At 55.9% G+C, this 25680-nt stretch overlaps 1 protein-coding gene across 10 annotated transcripts in view; it reads left to right on the plus strand.

Annotated features, from left to right (window-relative positions):
* Positions 1-25680, plus strand: part of SLC41A3 (solute carrier family 41 member 3) — a 47758-nt gene that overhangs the window by 14495 nt on the left and 7583 nt on the right. For 4 of the 10 annotated variants that reach the window (XM_064496149.1, XM_064496148.1, XM_064496145.1 and 1 more), the window contains exons 3-7: positions 7522-7629; positions 8264-8509; positions 22011-22082; positions 22761-22905; positions 25057-25203. In XM_064496149.1, coding sequence (XP_064352219.1) covers positions 7522-7629; positions 8264-8509; positions 22011-22082; positions 22761-22905; positions 25057-25203 — 718 coding nt within the window. Of the gene's footprint in view, positions 1-2474; positions 2965-7436; positions 7630-8263; positions 8510-22010; positions 22083-22760; positions 22906-25056; positions 25204-25680 lie in introns of those variants that run through there. The other 6 variants (XM_064496150.1, XM_031471102.2, XM_064496147.1 and 3 more) reach the window with 5 other exon arrangements.

Genomic DNA, 25680 nt, shown 5'->3' on the forward strand with positions numbered 1-25680 from the left:
TTGGGAAAGTCATCTTTCCTGCGCAGTGGCATCTTGCATTTATTTTTGGTGACAGTTTATTTTTGTTATAAAAGCAAGTATTCACGATGGAATATGCAGAGAGTTATGAAATAAAGGCCACTTCTAACCCCACCACCCAGAGCCGCCTGCTTTCAGCATCTGGGTGCTGCACGTGTGTGTGCGTGCTCGTTGTCGTTTAAACAAAAATGAGAAACATTTCTGTAACGGTTTATAAGCTGCCTAGTTAGAAGCCTCTTCCTCGGCGTGATCACGCGAATGGTGGTAACTTCCGCGTCTTCTGTGCTGATGGGCTCAGTTCAGGGACCCGCGGTGTGTGGTGACACATTGTGTTACGACGCTTGACCACACTCAGGACTGTGGAGAGATCACAGGACGTGCTGAAGCCAGAGGAAGCGACAGCTTGCCGGGAGGGGGCCTTGGGAGGTGAGCGGCCTGTTGCAGAGTGGGCAGTGGAACAGGGCTCTGTCTTGAACTAGCCCCCTTAGACCTGTGAGCTTCTGCCACACTTTTCCTAGAAACATGCCATTTTTCTCGGCCTCCTACTGGTTTGGACTCTTGTGTGAACAAACTGACCCTAAGCAGGGAGGGTGGGCAGCTGCAGACAGATGGCAGGGAGTGGACACCGGCGGGTGGCCGCGCTGGGGTCAGGAGCCTCTGACGCTTACTTGGTGTGATCTTGGGCAAACCCTCTCAGGGCCTTCGGTTTCTCATTTGCAGAACCGGGGGCTGTGCTTCCTGGTGAACGTCTCGGGGTGTCTGGAGAGGCTGGTGGGGGGGGTGGGACACGTCTGCACGTCAAGGCCACGAGCAGCGCAGGGTGGACCATCCATCCTGCGGACACTGCGTGTGGGGGCCCCTCCTTGTCAACAGGCACAACTGCGCTTCCCAGGAAGCTCCAAGTGTGTCTGTTCTGCTGACCGGCTGGGACCAGCCCTACTGTGGAGTAAATGAACGAGTTTCTTCCCCAGCTCTGCAGACTGGGACCCAGTTCTCAGGAGGGCCTCGCTGCAGGAAGGCAGTCGTGAGAGGTTCAGAGAAGTGCTGTGGGGCTCCTGGGGTTTAAATGCTTGGCCTCAGAACCTGAACTCCCTTGGGTGACACATGCACGGCCCTTGAGGATGTCTGGGTGCGCATGCAGCTGGGGTTCCCTGAGACGCTGTGTGCAGAGCGTGTGTTGCCTGGGGTCAGGTGGGCTAGGAGGAGGGGAGGGCCATGTCCATGAGCTGGAGAGGTCTGGGGTCAGCAGATTGAGAGGGGGTGATGTGGTTGGGGAGGGATCTGCAGAAATGGTCGTGGAGGGCGGGTGGGTCTGCGGTCCTCGCCCGTCCTGGTCAGGGTGCACGTGTCGTGAGAGCCAGGGGAGGATCTGGGCTGGGGTTTGCTGGTTAGCTGCAAACGGCCCCTCTTTACTGTAGGAAACCACACCCGACTTGGGCTTGTTCGAGGCCTGATATCAGTTAGATCATGAATCTGCAGTTCGGGTACAGCCCGGTGAAGATGGTCATCCACTGGCTACAGCCTCCGCTGAGGGGACACACGGCCTGGGATGGTCCACTCGCTGAGAGGACGGCTGCCCCGGGGCCGCGCTGGGGCACATGTGGCCGCTCCTGGACAGGGTGGCTGGGCCCAGAGCCGGACGGGCAGCCTCTCCTCTCAGACGAGGGGCCGACAAAGCCCTGGCCACACTGGGCAGTAAACTCGTTCTGTCCGGCTCCTGGGAGGGGCTCAGAAACACTGGTGGGACGAGTGAGGAAACGCATGGTGGGAGGAGGGACGCAGTGAGAGGAATATCCAAACTGCAGGGAAATGGTTATCAGAGTCTGGCTGGGGTTGGAGGGTGGGTGTGGGCTCGGGAGGTCAGTGGGATCCAGAGTGGCGAGGATGGAGCCCCACGCCGAGGGGTGGACACTCCAGCCGAGGTGCCCAGGAGGGTGAGTGAGTGTCCAGCTCTCAGCACGGGGCTCTTGTTGGCTGTGGCCCTGCTCAGCCTGACCTCAGGCCCGGACACCGTCCCTGATACCCGTGGGTTCACGGCAGACATACTCATTCATTCCACGTCAGGGCCCCTTCTCCTTGGGGCGGGTCTCACCTCCGTCAGGATGAGCCGGGGCCCCTGGGAAGCGCCTGACAGGTCTTCTGTCCCAAGAGAGAGCAGGCTGCACTCCTCCTGTGAACACAGCTGTTTCCTGTGGCGGTGAGCCCCTGGACACGCGCTCGAGGGACCCCAGGGTGTGGCTTCTTTCTTGGGGGCCTGCAGGCCTCTTGACCTTGAGGCATAGAGCCCTCAGGAGCTGCAGACCCGGCCCGAGGGCAGGTCCCTCAGAGGCAGAGGCAGTGCAGGGACCAGCCAGCCTCTGCGTGGCCCTCGCCAAGGCCAGGCCTCACGTGGCTCCGTCTCTCTGGTCTGGCCCACGCTGGCTCAGGCCGGGCGGCTGGATGCTGTCAAGGTCGCGCCGAGGAACAGGGAGCCTCCTTGTGGGAGGCCCCCGAGGGAGGTCCTGGCGGGTGCACAGCCACTGTCCAAGGAGAACCTGATCTGTGGGGAGTGGACGCGCCAGGTCCCCGAGTGAGGCTGCGTCACACCGGCCTTTGTTCCTCACTCGCACGCTCTGGCCCTCGGCCCAGGGGCTCTTGGCGGCTCTGCTGTGTGGACTCTCGCAGAAACGAGCCCTGGTGCGGACGGAGGACGGCACGGGGACACCGCGGGCTCAGTTGTCTGGCCCCTGGGGACGTGGCCACGGCCTGGTCATGGTGGTCACCCAGCTGAATCTGGAGTTCCGCTTCCAGGGCGGGAAGCTGCGAGGCTTCAGCTGTGAGCTCACGCGGTCCCCCCATGGGGTCTTCCCCGAGACCTTCATCACCATCACGGGCCAGATCGTGGTGCCGGTGCTGCTGTCCGGCCTGGGCATGGTGACTGCCGGCCTCGTGATGAATGCCGTCCAGGTGCGAACTGGGCCCCGGGGGTGGCAGCCAGCCCCAGGCTCACTGGTGTTGAGGTCCCAGGGACCTCAGCGTCTGAGACTCTCAGATGCTCCAGCAGTCAGCCTGCATGAGCAGTCAGCCTGGGAGCTCACAACGTTTCCCTCCGGCAGACACAGATTCACAGGGCAGGGCCTGGACCGCTGAGTCCTGCTCTGCGTTGCCTCCCTCCCGAGCCAATTCGGCGTCCCCTCCTCCATTCCCTACCTGTGAGCGAGGCAGGGTTGTGAGGTTGTGGGGTGGGTGGCCCAAGGGTAACAAGCCCGGGATCTCCTGGGATCTTTTGGAGGGACAGGGTCCTGAGTCTGGACAAGGGTCTTCGTTGGGAGAGGCATTTGCCGGAAGGCCCGGGATCGGCTTCTGCCTTGGGTTGGCTCTGGGAGCCTCATTTGGGTCACTTAAGGGAGCTCATGTGTTATTCTGGAAAAACTGGAGCATATTCATGAGAACTGGGGTGGGGGTGCACCTGTAATTTCTCAGCCCTGGCTCGTGTCAGGATCATGGAAACTGTACGTGGGTGGGGTCACAGCATTGCTCTCTAATCTGTGAAGTTAAATTTAAGTTCATTGTCAGCCCGTGGGGATGTCCAGACAGTGTCCCCCAGTGCCCTGCGTCCCCGTGCAGGTGGCACGTCCGTCCCAGTCGCCGCCCGGCATTCCTGGGCACTGCATCCGAGCTGGAGGGGGCAGCCAGTGCCCACCCAAGGCCCCAGTCTTGGACAAGGCTCATGGTGCCTCCAGGTGGCCCGCACCACCCAGTGGGTGGGACGCTCACCCTACTGGGCCGTGTGCTCAGGACCTGGGCTCCCGTCTCCTGCCTCACCCTGGAGTTGCTCCAGGGTCTGCCACCGGTCACCTGTGGGCACTGTGGAGAGTCTGCCCCGAGTCTCCCGGCTGCCCCCGTGGGACCGCACATGGAGAGAGGCTCGGAGTCCGTCCACCCCCTTGTGTGTCCCTGGGCCGCCCACCCACCACCCCTTGTAACAGGACCACAGACCCGAGCTCAGGAGACGCCCTGCCTCTTCCTGGAGCCCGGGAGGGCATTTCTCAGGCCACTGAGAGCTTGGCAGAGTCCAGAGGACTCGGTGGGTCGCTGGGGTAGGGAAAGGGGGCGGGGGGGTGGTGCCTGACTGTCGACAGAGGTGCCCCAGGGCTGGTCCGGGAGGAAGCCCCGCTGGAGGGCGGAAGGCCCTTCCTGACCTCCAAGTTCAGGTGCCATCGGGCGCCTGGCCCGGAGCGCACAGTGGAGGGGGCGCTGTCTGCCTCAGGAGGTCCGGCAGCTGGGAGGTCAGAACTGCTCTGGACGTCCCAGCCCTTCGCTTCTCCCCACTTTGCAGACGTGGTGCTTGCTTCGCTGGTCTCCCAAGGGTGCACCCCAGCTCTCTGCTCACCCCGCTCAGCAGTGCAGGAGGCAGCCTTGCCAACACCAGCCCACAGGGCAGCCCTGCATCCCGGGTGAGTGGCTTCCGCCCGTGGTGCCCAGGCCAGTGCCTGCCCAGAGCTTCGAGCCCACGGGGGCTGGCCGCCTGGCCCGACAGGCGTGCCCCTGGGCTGTCCCCCCAGGCCATCCCCGGCGGGCCTGTGACTGGCTGGGTGCTGGTTTCACCCACTCTGTTTGGGGCCAGGAGCCTCTGTTTGGGTTCTGAGTTTAGTCTGTAGTTGGCCACAGCATCAATTTGGCATCTTCAGAAAATTATTTTCCAGGCACACGGATGCGGTGCAAACATCTTTTTATGAAACGAGTACCGCGGTGAGGCTGAGCCCTCTCTGACCCCAGCCTCAGCCTCCGTCTCTTTCACTTCGGGGTCACGCGTGTCCTCCAGACCTTCCGGGGTGTCCTTGCACACGTGTGCGCCGGGGGCAGTGTGGCTGCTCTTCCTCCTTCGGGGCTGAACGGACGGGCTGGCTGCCTGGGAGCAGCTGAGCCGCGTGTTGCAGTAGACAGAGCCACTTGTCACCCGGTACCTCCATTTGTTCAGCGCATTTGGTTAAATTCTGAGCAGAAACAGACCTTCCTGGTGTTCGTTCCTGGTGGTCGTCTGGGCGCCCCATGGGCGGAGCGGGCGGCAGGTCGGGGACTCCCAGAGCTAGGGGCGCTTTGCCAGGCTCGGGTGACGTAGCAGCTCCCGCAAAGGGGTCAGTGTGTGCCGACTCAAGGATGGAGGAGAGCGTTTGAGGGGCCAGGCCAGGGCGGGTGGCCGGGCACTGAGTGCCAAGGGCCATCGATTTTGTCCTTGTTCCTTGTTCTAAAGCAAACGTGTTTGTGTCACCAGAGTCCAGCCCCGGCACGGAGAAAACCGCATAGCCGGTGGGCGCACTGAGCTGTCGGGATACGTGCATGCGGCGCCCACCCACCCCTCCCCTGCTCCCCTGCACGACCAGCGTTCTTGTGTGTGTTTGGGGACGTGGGAACGTGAGGACCACACCTGTGGGTCCACCCCAGGAGTGGGATGGCAGTGGAGGACTGTGTGACGTGATCCTATCTGTGTAACTGGACTCAGCGCCCGCAGTGGGGTTGGAGGCGGCCCGGAGGCGCTGTTCAGTGGTGGCTGGTGGGGGTTGCGGGGAGCTGGAGTCTGTAGCCGTGACTCAGATCCCCCAGGTGCAGACCATCCCTCTAACCAAGTCCAGCTGCCCCACCACCTGGCGTGGGCGCCGTTTGGGTGTTGCCGGAGAGGGCCTGGTGGAGTTCAAGACAGTCAGGATGTGCTGGGTGGGGAGTAAGTCCTGGCTGGCAGAGCAGGAAGGATGCCCGGAATCGGGGCAGGACAAGGGGTGTGTGCGATCAGGTCAGCTTGGAGTCCTGGGTCAGGGGGCCTGGGGGCATCCAGGGTGTTGGCAGCTGGGTGCAGATGTCACGCCCAGAAGGCAGATCGAGCCAGGGACATGGAGCCCAGTGCTGTCAGGGTGCCCTGGGGGCCACAGAAACCCGACCCGTTCAGGGTCTCCCTGGAGAAGGCTGCCGGTCAGATGGCTCAGCCTGGGTCATCCGCTAGGCTCACGGTCTTGTGTCCTCTGGCTTCTGTGCACACATGCTGGTTTTGTCTCAGAACAGCCCCTTGCGGTTTCTCAGCCGTCCTTGGCCAACTCCTCGCAGGAGGACAGGACCGCTGTCTGCAGAGTCTCCGCCCCACCCTGACTCCGTGCTTGCCGACGGTCTGTGGGGTAAGGGGAGGGTGATGCGGCCTTGGAAGGGGAGGACCTGGAGAGAAGGGCGAGTCGGGGTCCAGAGGGCAGGGGGCCCACTCTCCAGTCTCCTGACCTTGGGTCACCACCAGCAGAAGCAGGTTTGAGTGGATGGCTGAGTCCTGGGAGGGTCGGGCAGCAGGTGGCAGGGGGCGGCCTGACCTACCCCTTGGTTTGGCTCCGCCTGTCCAGGAACAGGGACACTCTCTACGTGGAGACGGAATCTTGAGGAAGGTTGACCCGAGCTTTCCTGGGAAAAGCGGATGGTGGTGGGGTTCGGTCCTGCAGGCTGGGGGCTGTTGTGGAGAGAGAGGCCGGTGTGGCGTCGAGACTCCCGGCCCGTTCTGAAGAGTCAGAGATGGCTGTCAGACCTTCGTAGCCTTCCCACCTGGAGAAAGGAGATAAATCCCACAAATTGAACTTACAACGTGTAGAAGTGCAGGAGGAAGACGAGGAGGCCTTGCTGAGGCCGAGATGGGACAGTTAGAGGTCAGCAGGGCCCCTGGAAGCCGTGGAGGGGCTCCTGCGTGGGAGACGCCGCAGCACGGGCCGAGCTGGGGTGTCGCTGGGGCCGCGGGCAAGGACGGACGGGGGCCCAGCCAGAGGCGGGGGGTCAGGAGGAGGGGAGCTAGCTGCCTGCTGCTCGGGGAGGCGGAGGGAGGGGCCGGTGGGTTGCTGGTCTCTGTGTCAGTGGGCAGAGCGGGTGGGAAGGGCCTTCAGGCTGGAGGGGCCTGTGAGGGGCTCAGAGGGGAGTGGACGGAGGCAGCCCCTCCTCACCTAATGACAGAGTTCCTTCTGGATTTCGAGGAGGCGGCAGACTCATCCCGCCGTGCTGGGTGTGGGTTCTGAATCTCACAGCTTTGTGGAAAAGGTAGAGGAGGAAGAGGCCCCGGAGAGAACCTTGGCTGAGGTCAGAGACCTGGCCGACCCGTGGCTGCAGGTCCCCTACATACATCCTGGGCTGCTCCGCTCCCCGGTCCTCGAGACCCCCTGCCCCCGGCCAGCCGTGGCACTGGTGACTTGCTCCTGTTCCCCCAAACGTGTGCACACCGCACGGGCAGGTTTGCCAGCTGGGCCCTGCCGGCTGGCCCCAGGGAGCAGCCCCGCCCCCAGTTTTCTGCTGCCCAGGAAGAAGGGGGCTCTCCTGGCGGCGGTCCACTGAGCACCATTAGGAAGGTTTCTCAGCTTCATCGTTACTTCGTGTTTAGTTTAAAGCCACTTAAGAAACTGCCTAGTCTTACTCGTTCACAGGGAGCGGGAACTTGCTGAAGCTTCTCAAGAAATTCCCGAATGTGCAGCCCGTGTGCTCGGACTGACCCCCGACCCCTCCCTGCAGGACTGGCCCGTGTTCGTGGAGGTAAAAGACTTGCTGACGCTGGTGCCGCCCTTGGTGGGCCTGAAGGGCAACCTGGAGATGACGCTGGCGTCGCGGCTCTCCACGGCGGTGAGTGGGGCCTCCCCGGTAGCCTGGGGGCGGTGGGGTCGTGGGGCCGTGCTCCGTCGGGAGGCTCTGCCGGGCCCCCCTCCCTGCTGGCATCCTGTTGCTCTGCGTCCTGGGCACCCTAGTCTGTGCTGCACCCCGGCACCCGGGGCTGAGCCCCGCTCCACACGTGAGCCAGAAGTGGTGCTGAGAACACAGGCTTGGTGGAGAATTCCAGAGGAAGGAGATGTTCCATGGTGTCAGCAACCCCGTGGGGGCGTCTGTCCCCCCCGGTTCCTTGAATTCCTGTTGCCGGCGGGGTCTTACTCTGGGCTCCCTGACTGCCAGGTTCCCGCTGTCAGGGGCTGTAAACCCTCCCCTCTGTCATGCCAAGAGGTGTCTCCCGTCTCTGCGAGAACACTGGGGGTGCTGTGTGCACGGCACCGGGAGGAGGCCATGCAGGCGGGTGCCGAGGGCCTGGCGGGGGCTCCGAGGAGCCGAGCTGGAGCGAGGTGAGGGATGGTCGGCTGAACAGCAGCCCCCAAAGATGTCCATGTTCTAACCCGTGAAGACTGTGAATGCTCCCTTGTGGGGAGAAAGTCTCTGCGTGTGAGATTAATCAAGGACCTCGACACAGGAGACTGTCTGGGTTATCCAGCAGGGCCGTGTTGTCAGAAGGGTCCACGGAGAGAGAGGCAGGGGGACGTCCAGGCAGAGGACGGAGCCTGTGAAGGAAGCAGGTCCTGGGAGAGAGGGTGCCGCTGGCTTTGAAGGTGGAAGAAGGGCTGTGGGTCCAGAGATGAGTCTCGACCTGCCGGAGACAGTGAAGAACGGAGGCTGCCCAGAGCCCTGGAGGCACCAGAGGGCCCACTGTGGGCTCCCGGCCTCCAGAGACGACACGCGGGTGCGGTTTCACACCCTGGGATCTGTGATCGTGGGCTGTAGCAGTGGGAGGGGTGGGCCGGCGGGGCCAGGGCCTGCAGAGCCTCCTGGCCATTGGGAGGTTTTCAGCATGACGCACATGCTCGCACGCACACACACGAGTGTGGTTAAGTTGGTGAGTGAGGGGAAAGATGTTTCTGGTAAGCTCTGCCATGGCGGCATTACCTTACGTTTTTATTCATAATGCTTAGCTGCATGTTAAACACGTCTGTGCAACTGTTGTGTCTCAACGTTGTAATTCTTTTAAAATGTGCAAAATGTGGAGGGAAAGGCAACGACTAGGGTAGCCACCAGCTCCTCTCATCATGACCGAGCCTTTAAAGGCGTCCAACACCTAGCACTGCAGCGACGCGTAAATCAACGCAGCAGAAACTCAAGGGTTTCACGTGCACAGCTCGGGCTTTTGGCAGGCATCTCCACTCGCAACCGCCACCCCCGCTGAGACGAGGACGGCTGTCCCCCGCGACTCCGCCCAGCAAGCCCTGGGGCCCCAGCCTTCCACGCCCATTTGTGGTTTAGAAATACTCAGTGCAGCTTGAACTTTGTGCCGTCCTGGCTGCCTCAGCTGGTGTCAGACGCCAAGAAAAGGAAACGAGAGCCTTAGGTAAGAAAGGAGGGGAGAAGCTGATTTCCTACTGTTACGCTTGTCTTCTTGAAAAACTGCAAACAGATCAATAGAAAACCTGTAACACGAATAATCTCAGTAAAGTGACCTGGTTTCGAAATATCCAGATGAAGTTTGAAATAGACATCGACACACATAGACGTAACCGCGTGCCTCCAGCACACTAAGAACAGTCCTTACGAACGACGGCTGTAAAATTGAACTGAAAAAATTGAAGAGCGGTATTTTTCCAACTATTAGCCAATTTTAAAACCTCTTCAGGCAGGTAGAGCTCAGAGGTAGAGTGTGTGCTTAGCATGCACAAGGTCCTGGGTTCAATCCCCAGTACCTCCATTAAAAAAGAAAAAAAAAGATTTAAAACCTCTTCAGAGTGAAGCCTCAGAAAGATCTATGCAGGGCCTACACAAATAAAATGACAGAACTCTACCAAGTGAAACAGAAATTTGGAGAGAGTCACAGAGTTCCTGGGGGGGAGAGTCAGTGTGGTCCGTTCTCCTTGCTCTGGTTTATAAAAGTAATGCAGTTAATACCAGCATGCCAATAGATGTGGGGGAGCATTCGACAATATTATTGTAACGTTTATCTTGGTTATTTGGACAACCAAGAAAATACCGGTAGGAAAGAGGGAAAGAGGGCTAATGGTGAGATTTGATTTCCAGATTTTGGAACGTAATACAAACTATGCCATTAAAATCTTTTGTAACCAGTCTTCACTGATACATCATAGAACCAAACAGAGCATCCAGAAATAAGCTCAGATTTATACAAATGTAATCTACTGTGTGATAACGCTGGCACTTTGAATCAGTGAAAAGAGGATGAATTATTAATTAATGATGCTAAGATACTTGGCTAATTCTTTAGAAGTAATTTTTATTTTACGTCATACATAAATACATACTTCGGATAGATCGAAGAATTTAAAATAAAGCATGGTACCAGAAAATGCACCTGTGTTTTTAGAATCTGGCAATAAGAAACGCTTTTTAAGTACCAAATCTACAAAGGGAAGACGGTGGCGGTGTCTCAGCTCAGGTGGAGGCTGTGTGATAACTTGTTGTCTTTGACACACCCGGCCACCTGAGGGGCTTCAGCCCCGGAGACGTGCTGTGTCAGTTCTGGGTGGTGTCGGTGATCAGGGTGTGGCCGGGCTGGCTTCTGCCGGATCTGCTCCAGGCCCCCCAGCCACAGGGGGTTTGCTGGCGTCTCTGGGGTCTGTGGCTTGGAGACGAGTCACGCAGCCTCTGACTTGACCTGCGCGTGGGGCTCACCCTGCACGACACGCATCCGAGCTCCCTGCCTGAGAGAGCAGGGTCCTGCTGGCTTTGGCCCCGCCCCCGCTCAGTACATCTGCGACCACCCATTCTCCAAGTACAGTCACTTCCTGGGGAGCTGGGGGTAGGGCTTCACACTGTGGGGAACACAGTTCTGCCGGAACAGTCTCCTCGCACAGACTCGAAGGGGGAACGCCCACCAAGGGAAGCTACGATACGTGAAACTAACAGCATCTGCAGCCTCCAGGATCGAAGCAGCTCTTTCGCGGGCGTGTGAAGACAAGCCTTTCTACGTGAACAGAGGCGGTAAGCCAGCGCAGAACACCCCCTCAGTCACACGAGCCATCAGTGGATTTCATTTTCCAGTGCACTTTTACCGCGTGTCTGAACTGAAGGGCGGACGCCCGTGAACCTGCATGTCCACTGCTGGAAAGGGGTGGGCGCGGGACTTCTCAGCGCTCCTGGTGCCGTCTGTCAGGGCCGTATGCAAACGCCTGAAGATGTGTACATGCTCCACCCCAGGAATTCTGTTCCTAGTGGTTTATCCTAAAGAAATGTGTGCCAGAGACCCCGGTACAGGCGCAGCCTCTGTGGGGTTCTTCCTGCTTTTGGTTTTGAAGGAACTGTGGATGAACAGAACGGCAGCCCCGGCTGTGCTGTCCACCTGTGAGTCCTGCCCTGTCCAGAGAGCTGCGTGAACTATCCTCCCGTGTGCCGGCGGGTCAGCTCCCTCTGCTCAGCACGCCCTTGGGACCCGCCCGCGTGTCCCGCAGCTCCGTAGCTCCGTGTTTGGCTGGGCATGTTCCGTGGTGTCGGACCGCCAGCGCCCGGAGGGCGACTTGCCGTTTGCGGTGCTGCTGGTGCCGACGGATCTCGTGTGGACGTCGTGTGCAGCTCCTGCGTACAGTCAGCTGTAATTTCCCGGAATTTCCAGCAGTGAGATGGCTGGTGGTACAGTAGTGCTTAGTTTTTAAAGAAACTGCCAGAAAATTTTGTAAATTCTCACCAGCAGCTTTTGAGCTCTTCAGTTTGGCTGCGTTCTCACCAGTATATGGTATTGTCTGGTTTTTATTTTAACTGCTTTAACGGGTATGCGGTGGTATCTCATCTCAGCCTTGATTTGCATTTCCCTAGTGACAAGCAATCTCCACGAGCGTATTTGCCATTCACGTCCTTTTTAGTGACGCGACTAGTCATACCTTCTCCCGTTTTCTAACTACGTTACTTTTCTTGCTCTTGCGTTTTGAGCGTTCTTTACAAATTTTATATATAAGCCTTTGGTTGGATACATGGTTTGCAGACATTCCTCCCATTCTGTGGCTTGGCTTTTCATCCCGCTAACAGAGCCATTTAAAATACTTTAGTTTTAGTAAAATACACGTAACGTGCATTTTACCATCTCAGTAAACATTTTTAAGCATGCAGTTCGGTGGCATTAAGTACAGTCACGCTGTCGCTGTCTCCACCGTCTCCAGAGCTCTTCTGTCCTCCCGAGCTGTAACCCCTGTTCTGCGTTCTGTCTTTGACCCCCGGGCCTCGTGTCAGTGGAGTCACACGGTCTTTGTCTCTCTGTGACTGGCCCGTTGCACTCAGTGTGCATCCATGTTGCAGCAGGTGTCACGATGTCCCCCCCCCCCCGGGAAGACGGCCCACTGCGTGTGGAGGCAGAGTGTTCTTTATGTGCTCATCCGTCAGTGGACGTCTGGCTGCACCCACCTTTTGGACATGCTTCTGTGAACACGGGTGTATGGGTACCTCTTTGAGACTTCGGGGTGCACACTCAGAAGTGGAGTGGCTGGATCCTGTGGTGCTTCTGTGTTTAGTTTTCGAGGCGGCTCTGCGCTGCGTCACACAGCGGCCGCAGCATTTCACATCCCCGTCAGCAGTGTGCTGGCTCCGACTGCTCCACACTCTCCTCAGCGCTTGGGACTTCCTGTTTCCTGAGAGCAGCCGCCCCAGGGATGCGAGGCGGTGCTTCGCTGCGGTGCTGGCTTGTCTTCCCCTGACATCCTTCACGGGCTCTTTGCCGTTCCTGACTCCCTGGGAGCGGTGTCTGCTCACACCCCCTGCGCAGTGCTCGCCGGGCCGTTGGTCTGCTGGGTGCTGAGCCGTGGGGGTTCTCGATGGCCCCGGGCGCTTAGCCCTCGTGGGGCGGGCGCTTCGCCAGTGTTTCCTCCCGTTCTGCGGGTTTTCTTTTCGCTCTGTGGCCTGTGTCCTTGAGGCACAAAGGCTTAAGTCTGACGCAGTGCAGTTCATCTGCTTCCACTTTGTTACCCGTGCTTGTGGAGTGTAGTCCAAGAAGTTATCACCAGACCAGCATCATAAGCTTTTCCCCTAGGTTTTCCTCTGGGAACTTTATGGTTTGAGCTCTAAGTTTAGATCTTTCATCCATTTGGAGTTAATTTTTGTGTATGGTATCAGATGAGGGTCCAACTTCATCCTTCTGCACGTGGCTATCCAGATTTCCCAGCCCCATCTGTTGAAAAAACTGTCCTTTCCCCACTGAATGGTCCTGGTGTGCTTGTCAAAGGTCATTTGACCAGACAGGCCAGGCTGTACTTCTGGGGTCTCTGTTCCAGTCCACAGGTCTGTGCGTGTGTCTTTGTGGCGGAGCCACGCTGTGCGATTGCTGTAGCTTCGTCATAGGCTTTGGAGTCAGGACGTACGACTCCTCCAGCTCTCTTCTTTTTTTAAAGATGGGAGTTTCTTGAGATTCCATATAAATTTTTAAACAGACTTCTTCTATTTTCGCCATTGGGTTTTGATGGGGATTTCATTAAACCTGTAGACTGCTTTTGGTAACACTGACGTCTTAACAGTATTGTCTTCCAATCCATGAGCGTAGGGTGTCTTTCCATTTAGTGGTGTCTTAAAATTTTTCAGCAACATTTTGAGCCTACAAGTCTTTCCCCTCTTTGTTAAGTTAATTCCTAAGTGTTTTATTCTTTTTGATGTTACAGTAAATAAAAGTGGAAACATCCTTTAACTGTTTCGGATTGTTCATTGTTAGTAAAGAGCCTTTGTCGTTGCTGTTGATTTTCTGTTCTGTGACTTTGATGAATTTCTTTGTTAGTTCAGGTTTTTAGCAACCTATAGGGTTGTCTACGCGTAAGATCATGTCATCTGTGAGCAAAGATCCTTTTACTTCTTCCTTTCCAACTGGAGTGCCTTTTCTTTCTTTTTCTTGCCTAATTGCTCTGGTTAGAACTCCTAGGACCAGGTCGCTAAACGTGGTGAAAGCGGGTATCATTGTTTTTCCTGATCTTAAAGGAAGAGTTTCAGTCTTTCATCGTTATGATGTTAGCTGTGGGCTTTTAATATATAGCTTTCATTATACTGGGGTAGTTTTCTTTCTTCTCTCTTTTTTTTTCATTGAAGTAGAGTCAGTTACAATGTGTCGATTTCTGGTGTATGGCCCAGTGTCCCAGTCATGCATATACATACGTATATTCGTTTTCATATTCTTTTTCATTAAAGGTTATTACAAGATACTGAACATAGCTCCCTGTGCTGTACAGAAGAAATTTTTTTAAATCTGTTTTTATACATTGTGGCTAACATTTGCAAATCTCAAACTCCCAAATTTATCCCTTCCCACCCCCTTTCCCTTGTAACCATAAGATTGTTTACTATGTCTGCGAGTCTGTTTCTGATTTGTAGGTGAGTTCGTTAGTGTCCTCTTTTTTTGGTTTTTTTTTAGATTCCACATATGAGTGATATCATATGGTATTTTTCTTTCTCTTTATGGCTTCACTTAGAATGATGATCTCTAGGTCCCTCCATGTTGCTGCAAATGGCATTGTTTTATTTTTTAATGGCTGAGTAGTATTCCATTGTATAAAGGTACCACAACTTCTTTATCCAGTCATCTGTTGATGGACATTTAGGTTGCTTCCATGTCTTGGCTATTGTAAATAGTGCTGCTGTGAACACTGGGGTACAGGTGTCTTTTCAAATTAGAGTTCCTTCCAGATACATGTCCATTTTTGAGGAATCTCCATACTGTTTCCATAATGGCTGCACCAAACTACATTCCCACCGGCAGTGTCAGAGGGTCCCCTTTTCTCCACAGCCTCTCCAGCATTTGTCGTTTGTGCACTTTTGAATGACGGCCATTCTGACTGGTGTGAGGTGATACCTCATTGTAGTTTTGATTTGCATTTCTCTGATAATTAGTGATATTGAGCATTTTTTCATGTGCTTATTGGCCGTTTGTATGTTTTCATTGGAGAATTGGTTATTTAGGTCCTCTGCCCATCTTTGGATTGAGTTGTTTGTTTTTTTGTTATGAAGTTGTATGAGCTGTTTATATATTCTGGAAATTAAGCCTTTGTCAGTTGCATCATTTGCAAATATTTTCTCCCATTCCATAGGTTGTCATTTTGTTTTGCTTATGGTTTCCTCTGCTGTGCAAAAGCCTATAGGTTTAATTAGGTCCCATTTGTTTATTTTTGCTTTTATTTCTGTTGCCTGGGTAGACTGCCCGAGGAGAACTTTGCTAAAATTTATGTCAGAGAATGTTTTGCCTATGTTTTCTTCTAGGAAATTTATCATGTTTTGCCTTATATTTAAGTCTTTAAGCCATTTTGAGTTTATTTTTGTGTATGGAGTGAGGGAGTATTCTAAATTCATTGATTTACACGCGGCTGTCCAGTTTTCCCAACACCACTTGCTGAAGAGACTCTTTTCTCCATTGTATAATTTTGCCTCCTTTGTCAAAGATTAATTGACTGTAGATCTGTGGGTTTATTTCTGGGCTCTGTATTCTGTTCCATTGATCCATATGTCTGTATGCCAATACCATGCTTTTTAAATTACTGTAGTTCTGTAGTGCTGTCTGAAGTCTGGGAGGGTTACTCCTCCAGCTTTGTTTTTTTCCTTCAATATTACTTTGGCAATTCTGGGTCTTTTGTGATTCCATATAAATTTTAGGATAGTTTGATCTAGTTCTGTGAAAAACGTCCTGGGTAATTTGATAGGGATCGCGTTAAATCTGTAGATTGTCTTGGGCAGTGTGGCCATTTTAACACTATTGATTCTTCCAAGAGCATGGGATATCTTTCCATTTCTTTAAGTCATCTTTAACTTCCTTAATCAATGCTTTGTAGTTCTCCATGTATAAGCCTTTCACCTCCTTGGTCAGATTTATTCCTAAGTACTTCATTGTTTTGGATGCTATTTTAAAAGGGATTGTTTCTTTACTTCCTTTTCCTGCTGTTTCATTGTTGCTGTAAAGAAATACAACTGATTTTGTGCGTTAATCTTGTATCCTGCTACCTTGCAGAATTCTTTTATCAGCTCTAGTAGTTTTTGTCTCTTGTCTTTTTGGTTGGGTGTAGTTCCCCTCCTTCTTCATTTGACTCATATCTCTCTGGCACTGTGGATTATGGAGTACCAGTTATCCACTGTGGTCTTGAAACCCTGTTTTCTTTTCCTTTTTTTTTTTTTTTTTTTTAAGAGGATGCTTTCCTGTGTAGACTGTGCGCCCCTAATAATTTTGTCACAAGGGCTGTTTTTAGTATGGACGATGGCCACATCCTTCTTCTGTGTGTGTTGGCTGTTGTCCCTTTGACTGAGGATGTGACCGGTGTGGTGGTGATCAGGGCCTGCCCTGCTTGTTGAGAGGGCATCCTTTTTGTTCTGTGGTCGTCACAGCCCTGACAGGGGCTGGGTCTGCGCCCTTCCGTTGGATTGGAGGCTGGCGGGCCCACTTCAGGGCCACGGTGTGTGGCAGGCGGGGCTGGAGCACTCCTGGTGCTCTTTGTTGATGCTGCCCTTGTCCCTGCTTTGGCCGTGGGAATGTCAGTGCTGTGCTCTGGTGTCCCCAGGTTCTCTGCCCTCAGAGCTACCCGTGCAGATCCACCGATCTTTAGGTCACACACCTGGACGATGGGGTGCTCTCAGGTCAGTGCCATCCTCAGCACTGCGTCTGTGTAAGATAGGCAGTCCCTCTGAAAGTGCAGCACCAGCCCTCGCCCCTGCCCTGCGAACTCCGCTCCTGTTCGTTTGTCTTAGAGGCACAGGTCCACAAAAGCACCCGCGGAGCAAATCGATCCCCTCTACCTGGGGCTGTAAACAAGCCTCAGGCCCACCTATGAAGTTGTGGAGCCCTGGGGTATGGATTCAAGTTTCAGCCTCACCTCCTCTGGGAGCTGAGCACCAGGGAATATGGTGACTGTGGCTGAGCCCCGCCTCTCTTCTCGTGAGAACGCGCTGGAGATGGTGCCGCGGGCCTGCGGAGGTAGTGGCTGAGGCTCCCCCCGCATTGTGCCTGTCCCCACAATGCGCACCAGCAGTGTTCTTTTTTTTTTTTTTAATAGGGTCCCAGGCTGTTCTGTTTTGTATACAGTCCCAGCCCTCTGCCCAGCTTGGGCAGCTAGCCCCAGCCCACCCCCACCAACTTGCGTCCAGGGCTGGGGGTTGCAGGGACCTTTTATGCCGATTTCTCTCAGTTCTGTTGGCCAAGGGGCTGCTGTGCACTCCTCTGAGCCTTGGATGTTCCCCCCCACCCCGTCCCCACTGACCTGTCTGTTGTAGGGGACATCCCAGGGTAAGAGCACTATTTCTTCTTTGCCTCTCCCTCCCCACAGGACAGGTCCTGCACTAATTTCCTTTTTCGTCTTCATTTTTCCCTTCCTAGCAGATTTCGTGAGGACTTCTGTCTTCTGAAGGAAGCAACGTTCTGTCAAAGTTCAGCAGGTGTTCTGAGTGAGTGGGTGGGTCCGTGGATGTCTCTCCTGGCGTATTTGTGGGAGAGGCTGAGCTAAGAGCGTCCTTCTACTCCGCCATCTTGGCACTCCTGGGGTAATTTTCTTCTAGTCCTAGTTTGTTGAATGTTTTGAAAAGTTGAATTTTGTTAAATGCTTTTTCTGTATCAGTTGAGATGATCATGTGGTTTATTGTCCTTTATTTTAATGGAGTGTATCACATTGATCAATTTTCATATGTTGAACTATCCTTGCATTCCAGGAATAAATCTCAGTTGGTCGTGGCGTCTAATAATTTTAATGTGCCCTTGAATTATGTTTGCTAATGTTTTATTGAGGATTATTGTGTCAGTATTCATAAGGGATATTCCTTTGCAGTTTTCTTTTCTTATAGTATCTTTGTTTTTGGTATTGATGTAAAGCTATCATTATTGAATAAGTTTAGAAATGTCCCCTCCTCCTCAACTGTTTAGGAAGAATTGAGAAAAAGCGGTGTTAATTCTTCTTTAAAAGTTTGGTAAAATTCACCAGTGTAGCCGTCTGGTCCTGGGCTTTTCCTTGTTGACAGGGTTTTGATTATCAGCTCAGTCTCCTTACTAGTCATAGGTGTGTTCACATTTTCTATTTCTTCATGATTTAGACTTGGTTGATTGTGTTTCTAAGGATTTATCTATCTCATCTAGGTTGTCCAAATTGTCGGCATACGTTATTAAAATACTCTCTAATAATCCTCTTGATTTCTGTGAATTCAGTAATAAAGACTTCTCACTTTTGCTTTTAGTTATTTGAATTTTTTTCGTTTTTCCCTTAATCAGTCTGGCTTAAGGTTTGTTCATTTTGTTGATATTTTTTCAGAACCAACATCTGTCTTGTTGATTTTCTCTATTGTTTTTCTATTCTGTATTTTATTTATCTGTAATATTATTTCTTTCCTCTGCTAGCTTTGGGTTTAGTTTGTTCTTTCTCTAGTTAATTTGTAAAGTTAGATTGTTGATTTGAGCCTTTTCTTCCTTCTCAGTGAACGTTCCAGAGGTGTGCTTGAGAAAAGCGTGTATTCTGCCGTTGTTGGGGAGAGTGCTGTGTGTATGTCTGTGAGGTGCAGTTGGTCTGCAGCACGTTCAAGTCCCCCACTTCTTACTGATCTTCCGTCTGGTGGTTCCGTCAGTTCCTGAAAGTCGGGGGTGAAGTCTCCCTCTGTTATTGCAGAGCTGCTTCTCCCTTCAGCTCTGTCAGTGTTTGCTTCCGGTGTTTAGGAGCCCGGATGTTTGCTTTATGCAATTTATGGTTTTGATTGGGAAATTTATTAACATCTAAAGTAATTAGAGGTGGGGAAGGATGAGTAACTGCCATTTTGGTACTTGTTCTCTGTGTGTCTTAGAGCTTTTCTCCCCTTTTTCCCTCCCTGGCTGTCTTTTTGATGAGTTCGTTTTTTTGTACTGACAGGCCTTGATTCAGTTCTCATTTTTCTTGTGTATATTCGATAGATTCCACTTGCTTTGTGGTTACCATGGGAAATCCACGTAACATCCTAATGTTATAATCATCTATTTTAAACTCATACCAACTTACAGTTGAAAGCTCTGCTCCTTTAAAACTCTGCCCCCGCACCTGATGCTATGGATATCACGAAGTACATTTTACATGTTGTGTACTCATGAATATAAATTTTAATTATTTTTAGTCTTTTGTCTTTTAAACCCTGTAAAGGAATAAAAGTCGGGCCATGCACCAGACTTACAGCATGCAGCTTTTTATATTTGGCTGTGTGTTTGCCTTTACTGGAGAACTTGGTATCTCTAAATGTATATCTGAGTTGCTGCTTGTCATCCATCCGTTTTAACATGAAGGACCCCTCTTTGGCATTGGCTTCATTCTGATGAATTCTGTCGGCTTTCATTCATCTAGAAATGTCTCAGGTCCACCCTCATTTTCAAAGGACAGTTTGGCCAGATACAGAATTGCTGGTGGACAGTTTTTCCTTTCAGGACTGTGCCTGTGTTGTCCCAGCCTGATGTGAACTGTGCCACCATTCCAGTCTGGTCTCCTGGGAGCCCCTCGACCAGCCAGAGTGTTGACACGAGCCCCCTCTTTCGGGAGGCCCTGGGCTGGGCAGCTCCTCCTGCCCCTGCAGGCAGGGGTGACAAAATGCCACATTTCCTGCCATTTTGAGTGTGGCTTTTTCTTGGTTGGGTGTTTGCTTGGCTGCTGCGGATCCTGAGCTGGCTCTTAAACCTCCCCTGGAGCTTTCTCGTTGCCCTCGCCCCAGCCTGGCTGGCGTCACCCCTGGGGCTTCCTTCTGAGTTTACTCTCACCTGGCCTGTGTGTCCTCCAGCACCTGCGTCAGGTGGGACGTGCTGGGAGCTGGGGGACAGGCCCCGTGTCCTCATAGCCGAAACCACCCGGCCGGCGAGGCTCTGCTCACGGCAGCTCCCCGTCGACTGTGCGGTGTTCTCAGTGTCTTCTGCACCCAGTGTTGTGAACGGAAGCCTCATGTCTTTTTGAGTTTCATTTCTTTCAGGTCATCTGTTTGTTTTATTTTATCCTTCTGTCTGAACTTTTTTTCCCCCAATGTTTTATCCACGTTCTGAAATTTCACCAGGATATTCCTGGAGTGGACTGTTAATCCTCACAGATGTCTTTAGATTTTTCAATCTGAAGACACTTGCCTGTCTGCAGCTCCGCGAAAGTCCTGTGCTTGGCGATTTCTGAGGTTCTGATACTCATCTGTGGTCTCGTCCTCTCGAGCTTGACTGCACGTGGCAGTTTCTGGATCTGCCTTCTGAGGAGCTGACCTTCAGATTGTCTGTGTTCCTGTCCAGCGGTGCTTCGTTCTGGGAAGATGCTCCTTGGCTGCTCATTCACTGGGTCCCCTGCGTCTCCCCTGCCGCACTGCTCAGCTTGTCTAATGAGGAGCAGGGACCTGTTGTGCTTTATTTTGAATTCGTAGGTCGAGTTTGCGCTCTTTGGAATTTCAGATTGTCTCGTCATTTACGAGAGCACCGTCCTCTCACATCCCATCTGTCAGTGGGGGGTTGGGGGGGCTCCCATAACCGGGGCTGCAGCTGAATGGGGGGGCATGTGGCCGAGCTGGGGTCACAGCCCCTGCCCAGCAGGAGGGGAAGGACACAGCCCTTCCTCGCCCTCCACCAGCTACTGGTTCCACTCCAGGGGTCCCCGCTGCCCAGGAGCAACAGGGCGAGGGAGGTTGTCGATGCAGCCGTGGTATCACTGAGAGAGACCGAGGGACAGTCACGTGTATCTGGTCCGAGTGCACATTTAGGAGGGCCTTGCCAGCCTCCTCTGCTGAGATGGGCCAGGGTTGGTCCAGGACGCACCAGCTTCTAGCTGGTTTGCTTGAAGCCAGCTGGCCTGTGCTGGGACAGCCTCGCGCCACCAGCTCCCATGCTGACATCTCTGGGGCACCGTTCTAGGGTAAAGACACTCCCCCCACTTTAGTGGTGACCTGCCCCTCAGGGTCTCCGGCCCTGGATTTACCCTCCTGGCCAGCCCCCTCCTCCCCGCCTTCACAGCTCCGTGAGACCTCATGGTCCTAGGTGAGGGACCCCTGACGGACTTCCCTCCACACCAGACCCCACCGCCACCTGGAGGGTCTCAGCACTCACGTGGGCCACTCACCCAAACCCACGCTTCCCAACGTCACCTGCCGCGGCCTCCACGTCCGTCTCCACCCTGGCCTAGAGACGCTTCCGGGCGCTCTGACATCTGAGTCGTCGACCCCCACCTCTTCCCCAGCTTCTTCCCTCTGACGCTCTCCCTCTGCGAGACCCCCCAGCCCCCCGTTCCTGCTCAGCCTGGACTCGGTCACGTGCCTGTGGTGCCAGTGGCCCTCTCTGCGTGGAGGAAGTGGTTGTGCGGGTTGTAGATTTGTGCATCTGTTCTGTCTTAGAGCCGATGGAAGTGAGAATGCTTGAGGAAGGAACACCTTTCCGATTCATAGTCGGGTTGGGGCAGCAGTAACCCCTGACCGGTGGGATGCTGTCACAGCGGCGTGGCCGTTGTGACTGATGGAAACCACACACGGGTCCTGGGGTCTGCGGGGTGGAGGGGAGACTGGATGTGGGGCCCACGTGGCTCTGGCCGTGCTCTGCTCCTCCTTGTGTCCTCGCTCCAGGAGACACCTGAGGCAGGCACCGGGCCCCCTGCACCAAGTCAGGGTCAGCCAGGGCCTCGGGACGGGTACGTGTCCCAGGCGTCCGTCATGCCAAAGACAAGAAGCCTCCCTCTGCTGGTGCAGAGAAAAGTCGCCCTGTGCCCTCCCTGGAGTTCAGGGACTTCACGAGCTCCATCCAGGGGCCACAGAATGTGCTGGGTTCAACCCCTGCCTGTGCTGCATCTTGGATTTTGCTGGCAGTGCTTCAATGTTCGGAGCCGGCTACCATTTTTGAAGGAGAAAGTCATGTTTCTGGTCTTTCTTTTTTATCCCAAGAGAAGAGGGACTCACGTGTGTTTTGTAAATCTGCAGAGGTGAGGCCGAGTGGTTGTTGCTCACTGGGGATGGGACTCGCTGGTGGGGGAGGAGGGAACTGCAAGTGTCGGGAGGACGCGGGCCAGCCGGACGGGGGATGCCCAAGGTGGTCAGGGACGTGTGTGCCTGCGTGTGTGCGCCTGTGTGTCACATGTGGGCACTCGTGTGCCACGTGTGGGCACCTGTGTGCCCGCACACCTGTCGGGGAGGAGCTGGTTTGGACACCGGCTGATTCTCAGGGGCCCCTGTGTCCCTGCCTCTCCTGCCCTGAGTCCCTGTTTGGGAGCTGTGCTTTCTCCTGAGGTGCCTCTCGGGAAGCACTGGCCTGGCCTGGGCCCAGCTCAGCCTGTGCCCTTTCCTTCCCCTCCCAGGCCAACATGGGGCACCTCGACGAGCCGCAGGAGCAGCACAGAGTCATCAGCAGTAACCTCGCCCTCATCCAGGTGACTCCCTTCTTCCCGACAACGCCTCCCCCGAGTCCGCGGGCAGCCGGCGCCAGGTTGCAGGGAGTGGAGGCCGCGTGAGCCTGTCTGCTCCGGCCTGAGCCGGCGCTCAGGGGGAGGGGCATGAGAGACTCACCGGCATCTGCTGACTTCCCTTCCTCACGGCTGCTCACCTGTGGCCTCCCCGGATGTGGGGGCTTGCTTGTTCTTTCTGCCTGGAAAATGGCCCCACACCGTTCCTCCTCCACCTTAGGAGACCCTCCCCTTCTCCCTAGTGTCGGACTTGTGCCCCCTTGAACGCAGTGCTCCCCTGCGGGTCTTGGGAGTCATGGAGCAGGAGCCCCGAGGCTGGGAAGACGGCTCAGGTCGGGGAGGGCTGGGCGTGGGCCTGGACACAAAGTGTCTGTGTCCAGAGCCTCCTGGGCTTCTCCGGCTGGACTCTGCGACCAGACGGGCCTGAGAGGACGGCCGCTGCTGGTCACAGGGCACACGGACGCAGCGTGCCTCCCTGTCCAGATTAGGAGGATGCCCCCTTCACTCTCAGAGGGTCCCAGGGCCCTCCTTGTGGCCCCCGACAGTCCCGTCCGGCGGTTGGAGGACCATGGGCAGCCCCCGGGGACCAGGTAGGGGGTGTGGGCGCTCATTTGCCCCAGGCTCACATCTCTGGTCTCTCTGCAGGTGCAGGCCACCGTGGTGGGGCTCCTGGCTGCTGGGGCTGCCCTGCTGCTGGGCGCCGTGTCCAGGCAGGAGCTGGACCTCACGACGGCAGAGGTGCTGTGCGCCAGCAGCGTCCTCGCCGCCTTCCTGGCGGCCTTCGCCCTGGGTGAGCTGTGCCCCCGCCCCACCCCCGCCCCTCAGGAACGAGACCGGGCAGCCCCAGCACCCTGGCCGGGACAGGACACCCTGTGGGTGCTCACAGCACCGCAGGCGGCAAGCAGGGCCTCAGGAGGGTGTGGGCACACACCTGTCGGTTTGGTCTGTCCATCCAGCGGTTGGTCTGTAGATCTGGAGCACGGCCTGTGAGGTCTGTGGACAATGGGTGAGGCTTGGCTCTCAGCTGAAGTGCCCCCTCCTTGGCCGTTCCTGGTGCCGCCACCAGCCCTGCCTCCTCCCGGTGGCTACCACCCTCCAGGGCTCCTGGCTCCCTGCAGGGTACGCGTGAAGACCCTAAGTCACCTCGTTTGTTTCCTGTGTCACCTCCCGCGACACGTCAGCTCCTGGGAGGCGGCCCCACATGCCCCATGCCCACCCCCTGCGGCGCAGCAGATGCGCCCACGTGTTCCCTGGGGCGGAGGACGGGGGCCTTGGCTCCGGGGGGCGTCACGCACGTGAGTGGGGAGCCACGGCCGCTGCGCTTCGTCCACCTCTTGGTGTCACCGAGCGTCCTCTGTGAGCCAGGCCCTGCCCCGCGTGGGGGACGCTGCCCGGTGGGCCTGGAGTGCTTCGCTTCTGTCTCCGAGGGAGGCCTCGGGGCGTGAGCACGAGAGGGATTCTGAGTACCTGGTGCCCTGGCCCCGCCCCCAGCCACGCTTTACTCTGGTTGCTGTTTGTTCGTGTCACGTGTTTGCCTCTCACTTCCTGGGCCATCTGTCCCTCCTTCCGACAGGCACTTGGGGTGAGTGCAGGGCTGCGGTGACGGTCAGCACTGACCCCCAGGCCCGTAACTGGCTCCCAAACATTTGCTGAGCGAACGGCCCTCCCCTGGTTCTCCCTGGCCCACGTGTCTGTGTGTGTCTTGCAAACCCCGTGTGAGAGGAAGAGGGTGACTGTTGACCCATGTCCGCCTTCCTGTCCCCCAGCTGAATGCAGGGGGTTATCTGGTGGGAGCTGCTGGAAGTCAGGACTGGGAGGGAGGGTGAGGGGAAGTTTCACAGAGCTGCTTCCCTGGGCGGGGTGTGCCCGTCTGGCCAGAGGGCGGGCAGGAAGAATGGAGCCCAGGAGACACGTGGTGCCAAGTCCCCCGACGGCCTGTGCTGCCCCTGCGGGTGCGCCTGGCAGAGACGCCATCCCAGCCCCCATTTCAGATGAGGAAATGGGCTCAGGGCTTGGGAGCAGCTCTGTGTCTGGGACACGGCTGGGACTGTCCACAGGTGGTGGAGTCAGGAAGCGTGGCCGTGGGTCGCGGGGGGACCGTGGCCTGTCTGAGCCAGGAAGCCGGGCGGCAGTGCTCGCACACCTGCGAGCCCCTGCGGGATTGTCCCCAGACCGCCGACTCGGCCACACGGACGGGCTGACTTAGAACAGGTGTTTCTGAGGAATAAAGTGTCTGTGACCTGGCCGCAGCAAGGCGCAGACCGTGGCCGCAGCTCTCGATTGTTGAGGTGACGATTTTGGTTGTTTTCAGAGCTACAGAACCTGGGTCACGGGTTAAAACAGCAGCCAAGATACAAAGTGTCTTCTTAAAGGTCACGCGAGATGCTGTTAGATTTGGTACCAGGCAGCGGGTGGGGGCTGGGAGCACATGCCGGTCACCTCAGAACCGGGTTAGAACAGAGAGCAGGTGCGGTGGCTGCGAGGAGGGGCCTGGGTCTGCAGCCGGGGCGCCTTCCCCCACTCAAGGCCACGTGCTGGGCCCCCTCTCTCCCTGCTGCTCAGGAGCCTCCGTACTGCCGCCCCACACGCACTGCCCCCAACCCCGGATCCTAGGCCCACCCCTGCTGTCTCCCTCCCAGGCGTTGCCCCAGGAAATCTCCCACAGGCCAGCTGCTCCCAAGGACCCGACAGTCACGGATCCTCCCGTCCTGGCTCCCGCTGCTCGGAGCAGTTTCCCGGCTGTGGGGGCTGTGGGCTTCACGCCTGTAGTTCCCAGGGGCTTGAGGGCCCACAACCACCTGCCTGTGTCTCCCCAGTGGCTCAGGTTGTCAGAGCTTCTGGGCAGCTCCCAGCGCTGGGGGGCAGGAGAGACCAGGAGGGGTGCCTGGCGTCAGCCCCACCCCCACCCCCCACCACTCACCACTGCTCCCCATCCTCACAGGGGTGCTGATGGTCTGTATCGTGATCGGAGCGCGAAAGCTCGGGGTCAACCCAGACAACATCGCCACGCCCATCGCGGCCAGCCTGGGGGACCTCATCACCTTGTCCCTGCTGGCCTTCGTCAGCAGCTTCTTCTACAAACACAGAGGTAGGGCCCGCAGCAGGGAGCCCGGGGGGCTGGGGGGCTGCTGGGGACGTTTGCACCAGCCCGTGACCCTCCAGCTGGACACCACTCCTGCAGGAGGGAACCTACAGGGTCTGTCGAGGCCAGAAATGCTCCTTTTTCAGGCGAGGCCTGGGGTCATGGGGTAGGGCTGCAGGCATCCCCACCGTGTGGGCAGGTGTGGAGGGTGCAGACACCAGCTACCAACTTCCAGCTCCGATGGGCTCTCCAGGCGGCCAGGGAGGGCCTGGGGCTGGTCTGGGTGCCCCGGAAGGTGACTGTGACTCCATGGGGCGGACAGTTCATACTGGACACATACCAGCCCCAGGCGGTGACTGGCAGAAGTGTCACAGCCACAGAGGTGGGGGAGGCCATGCTCCTTCGAAGGTGGCCCCGTGACCCGGTCAGCGGCCAGAGGCGGCGCTGGCTTATCTTACAGAAACAAGACCTCGTGGCCGGGCC

Source organism: Camelus dromedarius, chromosome 17 (genome assembly GCF_036321535.1).
Source record: "Camelus dromedarius isolate mCamDro1 chromosome 17, mCamDro1.pat, whole genome shotgun sequence".
Classification (NCBI taxonomy): domain Eukaryota; kingdom Metazoa; phylum Chordata; class Mammalia; order Artiodactyla; family Camelidae; genus Camelus; species Camelus dromedarius.